Genomic DNA, 9373 nt, shown 5'->3' on the forward strand with positions numbered 1-9373 from the left:
TAGTTGTCATCGGCAATCTGAGTCTACCAGGTAAAAGACCGCAAGACTAAAATAATGTAGTGCCACTCATTTTACTCTAAAATCACGGGCAATTTATACGTCAAAACGTACACCGCTATAACTATAAGCACGTAATGGCGCAATGTATCATAAGTTTGCGATGAACTTTTACTTTGCGACCACTAACATGTCATCGCAAGATTGTCATCGCTAAATAAAACTTTGCGACGAGTATATTCATCGTTTAGTTTTAGTGAAATCGTCGGCTAAAAATCCATCGCAAAGTTGCGATGGATTTTAGATTTAGCGATCGATTTCGGCGTTTGCGATGACCAAAACGCGTTAGTGAAATCGACCCCAGAGGTTTTGTTTTTTCAAAAATCTTCTTTACAAACTTTGCCTAACACTCTAAAACTTCCGGGTCATTAAGAACACGGATCCGGAATCCATAGGGCCTGACCCACTTTTTGGGTCAATATGACCTGGAAATCTTTGTCAAATTGAACCAAGAAATTAGTCTCGGAATCTGGGAATCCTGGTCAATTCTCACCCATCTAATTTTAATGAGTATGCCCAGTGAATACAATGGGTACTATTTAAAATGTTATTAAAAGGTTCTGCCAATAATCATTTCATGTTGAGTTGTCAGGTGAATATGGGAGATTGTTCACTTTCGATGGATTTTGCAGAGCAGCTTAAAAATATCACAATGAGTTACATTGTTTGCACTATGCAACAAGTTTTTATAGAATTATTAATTTATTAAATAAATATGAATTTTGAAAATGGAGCTAAAGGCCTACGGGCTCATCAAAAGACCCCCCCCCAAAAAAAAAAAAAAAAACCTTGTTGCCTTGCAAAATCCCCGCCATTGCAAAAGATTGGCCTCCTGTCTTCAACATTCGTCTGTTTATACCAATCCATGGAAATTCTCCCTGTTCTTATTCAAAGGAGGGCGCTTTCAAAAAAAGTTTGAACACAGTTCAACGGGGGCAGAATCTCCGGGTGGGTAGAACTTCTCCCTGCACACCTGTATCTGGTACATTTCACGAAATGTGACATCAAATGTATGAAGATGGGGCAAAATGTTTTAAAGACGTTACCTCGACCGGTGTGGCAGGAGATTCCGTGTTCCCCACATGGCGAACTGTGGTCAAACTTCTATTGAATCGTCACCCTTTTTCGGCCGAGGCAAATGTTTATAAAACGTCAGCTCAACCGGCGTCAACATAGATCTGTAAAGTGTTGCCAATGGGGGACTTTTGGGACTTAGCAGACTTACCATTCTATTGTTCTCGGCCATGTATGTGCCCATGTTCAAAACTACGTAAACAATGGTAGGTCTGCTGCCACCTAGCGTTCCAAAGTCTTCCATTGTATCGATTCTAACCCAATGTTCCACCTCTCCACAAGTGCCTCGATCTAGCACCTAAGGATCTGTGCGCTATATAAGAGCATGGGGGGTAGATTTGTCTTTGACACCGGGATCTGGAACGTCCAATGCTGGGGATGGGGCTCGGGCAAACGTTTAAAAGACGTAAGCTTGAACAACATAGATCTGTAAAGTGTTGCATAATGTATACACCTTAATCTATTTATAAACATTGCCCAAAACTGTATCCGTGTAGCTCCCGAGTCTGAATGAAAGAGAAAATATTAAAATACAAAAGGGACATATTTTAAAAGGGATATATTAAGGAAAACGATTCCCAAAGTTCAAACGTCTCTTTTGAAAAGTCTGATAACGCCCTCATCATGCAGTTTCATCCAGAGCATTCGTTCGTTGTCCACGTCATGAGACCCCGTCGATGCTTGTGTATGGGTGACAAACTTGGTGTCGTAGTAGTGCATGGTGAAGCGTGGGTCGTAGCCAAACCCATATATTGTCACCTCATCACATACATGTAAGGCTAGGCCCACGACCAGCGCACCTGTATAAATTTAAAGAATGTATTTAGTTCAATGAGTGTATTTGTAACGCTAGGTGGCAGCAGACTGATTATCCACGTTAGTTATTACAATTAATTGATACAATGCTGAAGGACAAATGACTCTATGCCTAGTTTAAAAAGTGTTTTGAGTAACTCGTGTTGTTGTGCCGTGGTGAGAAAGCAGGCATATGGCTGTACCCAGACTGTTGAACTCTCACCCACTTACTCTGCGCGCGAGCGCTCTTCATATATGCTAGACTCGACTCAAGTCCCAATGGACCCTTCCCATGAAATATGCTAATTACATTCACGCATGCGTACATCAGACCCTGTTGGTTGGCAAACGCCATAGAGTTGCGCACTAAGCAGACGCGCAATAGCGTCTGCGTCACGCACCCATTAGCCGTGTACAAAACAGCGCGATGTTCCCTCAAATTGCCAACCAAAACGTTAGTGCGCACGCGCTATGTGCAATTTACATATTTCATGGGAAGGGTCTATTCCGTGAGTCAGAGTCCTTTTATTTTCAGTCCCATATCGCCTAACGTCAGATATTTTTGCGCGGCCGGCATTCCCCCAACCTGTGCCGCAGGACCACAATAGCTACATTGTATGTGCTAGTCGCACAAGATAAGGACTTGAATCAAGTCTATAGATGATACGGAGCCCAGTGGGAAAGCACGCGCGTAGAGTGTAGCTGTGTGAGAGTTCACGTAAAGTAAAATCAGCTTTGATCGTTACACTACAGCTCCTTTAAAGGCAGTGGACACTATTGGTTATTACTCAAAAGAATTATTAGCACGAAACCTTACTTGGTAACGAGTAATGGGGAGAGGTTGACAGTATAAAACATTGTGAGAAACAGCTCTCTCTATGAAGTGACGTAGTTTTCGAGAAAGAAGTAATTTTCCACGAACTTGATTTCGATACCTCAAGTTTAGAATTTGAGGTCTCGAAATCAACCATCTAAATGCACACGACTTCGTGTGACAAGGGTGTTTTTTTCTTTCATTATTATCTCGCAACTTCGACGACCAATTGAGTTCAAATTTTCATGGTTTTTTTTGTTATGCAATGATGAGATACACCAAGTGAGAAGACTGGTCTTTGACAGTTACCAATAGTGTCCACTGCCTTTAAAAGGCATCGGTTCTGCTATTTTACCTGTAGTTGGCCGAGCGGATTTGTCATCTAAATAAGTGTGAAAGACGTATTTGAAAAAATCGGGGTGAACGATTTTTAACCTCCGTGGATCTGATGCGGGCTTGCGGATTGGACTGTTTTTATGAAAAACAAACACAAAACAAACTTATTAGTTTTGCATATAAAGGCTGAAACCACCCCTAAAGGTATGCCATTAACCCTTAGTGTGCCAAACTGCCACTTAGTAACTCAGTGGCTAATAATATATTCGTATAAACTAAGTAAAAATCTCAATTTCCCTGATCTCTAAGAAAATACGCTTTTAAAAGGGAATTTCCAATTGACACGTACACGAACGAGTATTTTAGTCTGTCCTGCAGTAATTGTTTGACACATGCCACCTGACCATACGTGCACACATTCATGGTGCCCCCTGGAATGGTTGAATGCAGACCACCATAGAAGACTGTGAGAATCAGTTAGATTATCCCGCGGTATATGAATAGTAAATTAGGATAAGCAATGCCATTTAGTTGGCAAATGACAGGGTTTTATTTTAACGTCAAAATTAAATCTCGTTTAGTTCAGAGCCATTTTGTGTTGGTCCCATTTAAAACAATGTAACAAAATAATCACGGAAATTCTTCAACGTTAAAATTGGAATTAATTAGTCACTCTATGCCTTTACCCAGCCTTTATGTTTTATACACATTCCAATCCATCTTGCATTGTGCCCTTACCATTAAGTTTTTAATTGTTTTACTAGTATGATATCTTTGTTATTGTTTACCCCCCCCCGTGTACATTGTATATTGCAGGTCTGTACCTTTTATTAATATTTTTATATCGGCTGACTGTACCTTTAGGTTATAGGACAATGTACATGTTCCTCCTCCATATCTTGCTTATACCTATTATGTGTGTGTAATTTTATTGAGCTTGGAATAAAATAATCAATAAATAATAATAAATGTTCGTGGGTTTTCCTTCGGCCTTCAACTTGATCCAGCCTCATGTTCTGTTTGGCAAGCTGAGTGGATGAATGTTAACCCGTAATTGATTTTATGGATAAACGATTTCTTGACAAATAGATCACAGAGAGTTAGACTGATGCAGGCGCCCCTCAGGGATGTGTTTTATCCCCAGTACTTTTCACACTTTATACGAGCGATCTTAGATGTAGTAATGCCACGTGTTCCATGGTCAAGTATGCAGATGACACTTCACTTTCAGGATTCATTACTCAAGAGGATGAGACGGGGTATAGATATGAAATTGCCAAGTTTGTTAATTGGTGCAAAGAAATTTTTCTGGTTTTAAATGCAAAAAAAAAAACTAAGGAAATTGTATTTGATTTTCGGAAAAACCCGATGATGTTCGAGCCTGTAAACATAAATGGTGTTGATATTGAAATGATCACTGAACGTAAATACCTTGGGACTCACATTGATAGCCATTTAAATTGGAATGTTAATACTCAGAAATTATGCTCTGAGGCTAATCAACGTATGCATTTTTTAAGGAAACTTATTAAGATTTGTAACATTGGACATTATCATGTTGTTTTACAAAAGTGTAATTCAGTCTGTCATTGCGTTGTCTTGCATTGCATGGGCGAATGGTCTGTCTATGGGTAATCAAAATAAAATCAACAGAATCACTAGGGCCCAATTTCATAGAGCTGCTTAAGCAGAAAATTTTGCTTAAGCAAAAAATTCATTGCTCAGTAAAATCAGATTACCGGCCAAGACTCCACTCAGTTGTTATGCTAAGTAAACAACAGCTAAATACTAGTCATAAGCAATGTATATGGCATGAAATTTTGGCCAGTAACATGTGTAAAATAAGCGAGCTATTTTCGTGCTTAAGCGATTTTTTTGCTTAAGCAGCTCTATGAAATTGGCCCCTGATCTGCTGTAAGCTCATTTATATTCCTGTAAAAGACTTATAGGTTCCATCTACGAGGCAGCTCTAGTGTCAAAACTCGAAAGTATATACAACTTGATGAAACCACCCACTTCATACACTTTTTGTTTTTAATAAGTCTGGGAGATAGCGTCAACTCAAATCCAACACTAATCGTCATCGTCTCTCCTTCTTACCCAGTGCAATTTCTTATTTTAACAACAATTTTATTAGATAACTTGCTTTCCAATGCATGTCTCCTATGGCCTCTCCCTCGTTCCCATGTATTGTCTTCCCACCCCTCCCGCACCCTTCCTTCTCTCCTTTTCCAACCCCCTTTCCTTTCCTAAGTCATCCTTTATTTGTGCAATGTGATATTTTTATTATATTGGTGCTGTTTTAATGTCTACGGTTCATGTATGTTTTGTGCTATTTATATTAACTGTATTTTAATGTGCAAATCGAGAAAGTGATTTTCATGCTGGGCATGACGAGTAAAAATCTAATCTTATCTAATCTAATCTAAATAAAAAAAACATTTCAAACTTACTGCACTTTTCCTCTGGATATGTAAGGTGGAGGTGGGACGTCTTTAATCATGTTCAACCCATACTCTACGTCGTACGTCTTAAACATCGTAAAGAACAGAAGAACATTCTGTGAGTATAGGAAGAAAACAATGTCTCGGTTAACTCAGACCTTAACGAAAAACAAACGAAATGCAGAACAATACGGCCGCGTCCCAAATAGGAAAAGGCTAATTGCCGGATTGCTGAAAAGGGCCAAAAGAACACTTGTGCAAAGCAGAAGAAGGCAGGCACCTCCGAATAATGCGCGTCTGCCATTTTGAATCCACGGCTTTGGCTTCAAAACCAAAATAGTTTCTATTGTCATTAATTTTGAGAGTGATTAATTACAAACGCATACCTTTCCTGTCAGTTAAAGGAGAGGTAGACGTTTGGTAATTACCCAAAACGAATAATATTAAATTAAAAACTGACTTGGTAACGACCATTGGAGAGCTGTTGATAGTATAAAACATTGTGAGAAACGGCTCCCTCTAGCCAGAAGTCTTTTACTCATATCTGAAAGCAAACAAATCGTTCAACAAGGTTTTTTTCTTTCATAACTTTCTCGCAACTTCGATGGCCAGTTGAGCTCAAATTTTCACAGGCTTGTTATTTTATGCTTATGTTGGGACACACCAAGTGAAAAGCATGGTCTTTGACCATTACCAAACGTGTACCTTCCTTTTAAACACAAAGAGTAAATTCCATATCAAGATAAAGACATCTAACCTTGTCTTCGACATCCTTGATGTTTTGAGACTCGGGGAAAAAGGTGTAAAATGTTGTCCGTTTTCCGACGTCGTTGGCGAATCTCTCTTTCGTTAAAGCACGATTCACTCTTTGGATTAAAAGGGCAACAACATATTATTTTCATATTTTACATTTAATAATGTGAAACTTTGGAATACAAGGTGGCAGTAGACTTACTAGGTAAATTTCCATTGTTTAATTTCAATTGAGCATGCGCACATTACTAAAACAATGGATTTACTTGTTAAGTCTGCGCTGCCACCTTATGTCCTTAAATGCCTTCCATTATTCCTTCAGCATCATCACCAATTGCCACAAGTCCTCTACGTCCAAAACGTTATGTTGGAAAATCCTGAATTTGAAGTTAAGCTCGTTTTTAGACTATTCCCAAAAATAGATCCTGAATCATACACATTTATTTTTAAGTTTTTCCTTAACGTGTATAACTTTAAAAGCAGTGGACACTATTGGTAATTACTCAAAATAATTGTTAGCATAAAACCTTATTTGGTAATGAGTAATAGGGAGAGGTTGATAGTATAAAACATTGTGAGAAACGGCTCCCTCTGAAGTGACGTAGTTTTCGAGAAAGAAGGTGTCCACGAATTTGATTTCGAGACCTCAAGTTTAGAATTTGAGGTCTCAAAATCAAGCATCTGAAAGCACACAACTTTGTGTGACCAGGGTGTTTTTCATTTCATTATTATATCGCAACTTCGATGACCAATATTGAGCTAAAATTTTCACAGGTCTGTTGAGATACACCAAGTGAGAAACAATAATGTCTCTACGTAAAAACTGTACAGGATTGGTTTGTTTACTTTGCAAAACAACCAATATTTTGACCAATGTTGGGTCTATGAACTCACAACTGTTGATTAAAATTATACCCAACAATTTTGGGTAAATATATAAACCGACTTAAAGGCATACCATACATCGTACAAATATATCTCGCAAATGCATGCCTTTCTGTGAAAGAATATACTGTTTGTAATGCGCTATAATAACTGTTTCTCTGAGGCAAACATTGGTGGCGCCCTTTATTGTGAATTTGCCATTATTATTAATATCAAGTTAATTTGAATGGTTGCATTCAGTTGGAAACACTTCTATATTTTGTAACCAGAGGTATTTGTTTAAAAGGCCGTCGGGCGACATTTTTTTCTGTAAACCTGTTTAAATTACGGGCCTAATGCCTCGTGCCTTTTGATAAGAAAGTTTTTAGTGCAAATTCTCTGTGATTGTACATGTTGTTTGTATGTGTTTGAATGCCGACAAAAATAATAGTAATAATAACAAATTCAAAATGATAATATTGTAGAAATAACATCTCTATGAATGACCTTGATATTGCTTTTCCTATTGTAATGTAACGTGTATTTCGAGGAATACATATCTGGAAAAAACAATGAAACAAATTTATGTAATTGTTGTTCACCTAAAGACGTAATCGTGACTGTCGATTTCATCGCCAGCTCCGGAGCCGTTCAAAATGCCACCGCACCCTACCACAGCGCAACGGACACACCCCGTCTTGCTCCCTGCCTTCTTTTTGTGAATCGATGGGTTAGTGAAATTCTCATGCAGTAACATCTGATTGAGAACTGGAAATAAATAAATGCATTCATTTATATTGTGCAAATTAATTCCATGTTACGTTAAGATATGCGCCACATCATAAACTATATACCAACTTCACATGACGTCATGATTTGTTTGCTTTATGCGCGATTTTGGAAGTCACAATGCATGTGTGTTGTAGGAACTGCTCGTGTGGTATTCGCCTACTCTATAGATATGAGGTTAGTTTTTGCAACTTGAATTCCAAAATGGCGGACTATGGAGGGCGGCTGTGAAATCGGTGCAAGTGAACCAATTAGACTGGTGCCCTGCCTGTATGAAAACATAGACTTTCTTACCGGTTTTATTTTGACCTTTGAACCCGAACGGAAGTGTGTTAGACGACAGACTGTCATAGTGACGGGTGTCATCCTCGTCCAAGAAGAGTTTGACCTCCGGCCGGTAACGCTCTCTGAACCACTTGGAGTATTTCATTAGAGATGACAGAGTCTTTGAACATTTCTGGTGCTATACATCAAATTAGAATGGGTTTTTTTTTAAGAAAGAAAACGTTAGCAGGGTTTGAGGTAGTTCTATATATGAGAGCTGAATAAAAACATGAACTGTAGAAACATTGGTCGTCCGATTCAGCAGCCTTGAAGCAAGAAAGGATAGGTGAGTCATTGCCACTATATCTGACGTCACACTTCGAGGCTCGTGAATTACGGATAAGGACAGGGCGAATGTCATTCTGCAGCTAGGGGGACTTTTTTGGACGTTAGGTGGCAGCAGACTTAAACTGTAATGGATATTTACCTGGTAAGTCTGCGCAAGATAAAATATATTATCTTGTTGTTACCGCAAACATGTCTTATAGATAAGTCTTTGTTTGCTGGAACGATCATTTTGTTCTAAGCACACCATAGCGCCCTCTACCGGTCAAATGCTGTTCATGCACTGAATGGTTGGTTTGAAGTGTATGGCATTGCCACCATCCCTATTGTTTGTTCATGGCTTTAAAATAAGGGCGTGATTTAATAATAAATTTTCTAATTTAGAACTACCACTTATCATTTATTTTTAAAATAATAATAATTATTATTATTCTTCTTATATATGTATATTTTCTTTTTTAGAACTACCGCTCATCTTCTAGGCAGATGCTTTTGTTTGTTCAATACTTTAAATGAAAAAAGCGTCCCTGCTTTTAATTAGGTCTTCGGGCAACAGCCCGACCAACTCATTGTTTTTGTTCGGTTATTTTTTTTTTTAGGTGTTCGGGCAACAGCCCGAACAACTCATTGATTTTTTTTTTTTTTTTTTTTTTTTTAGGTGTTCGGGCAACAGCCCGAACAACTCATTGATTTTGATCGTTTTTTTTTAGGTGTTCGGGCAATAGCCCGAACAACTCTTTGTTTTTGTTCGTTTTTTTTTTTTTTAGGTGTTCGGGCAACAGCCCGAACAGCTCAGTGTTTTTGTTCGTTTTTTTTTAGGTGTTCGGGCAACAGCCCG

The 9373-nt window shown here is 38.5% G+C and overlaps 1 protein-coding gene across 1 annotated transcript; it reads right to left on the bottom strand.

The window, feature by feature from the left end:
- Positions 1-307: 307 nt before the first annotated feature.
- LOC117300314 (alpha-N-acetylgalactosaminide alpha-2,6-sialyltransferase 1-like) lies at positions 308-9099 on the bottom strand. Its single transcript, XM_033784057.1, has 6 exons — positions 8221-9099; positions 7740-7905; positions 6278-6386; positions 5530-5636; positions 3096-3208; positions 308-1931 (listed from the first exon to the last, which is right to left on the bottom strand). Exons 1-6 carry the CDS (start codon positions 8354-8356, stop codon positions 1717-1719), a joined length of 846 nt encoding a protein of 281 aa, XP_033639948.1. The 5' UTR covers positions 8357-9099; the 3' UTR covers positions 308-1716.
- Positions 9100-9373: the final 274 nt, after the last annotated feature.

Source organism: Asterias rubens, chromosome 15, assembly GCF_902459465.1.
Source record: "Asterias rubens chromosome 15, eAstRub1.3, whole genome shotgun sequence".
Lineage (NCBI taxonomy): Eukaryota > Metazoa > Echinodermata > Asteroidea > Forcipulatida > Asteriidae > Asterias > Asterias rubens.

What these genes read in the sequence shown, in the direction of transcription:
- LOC117300314 (XM_033784057.1), bottom strand. Translation starts at nt 8,356, where the DNA reads ATGAAATACTCCAAGTGGTTCAGAGAGCGTTACCGGCCGGAGGTCAAA. An exon ending in CAAAGGTCAAAATAAAACCG is followed by an intron (nt 7,906 to 8,220) that starts GTAAGAAAGTCT and finishes ATTTATTTCCAG; the next exon opens with TTCTCAATCAGATGTTACTG. An exon ending in ATATCCAGAGGAAAAGTGCA is followed by an intron (nt 3,209 to 5,529) that starts GTAAGTTTGAAA and finishes TCATAAAAACAG; the next exon opens with TCCAATCCGCAAGCCCGCAT.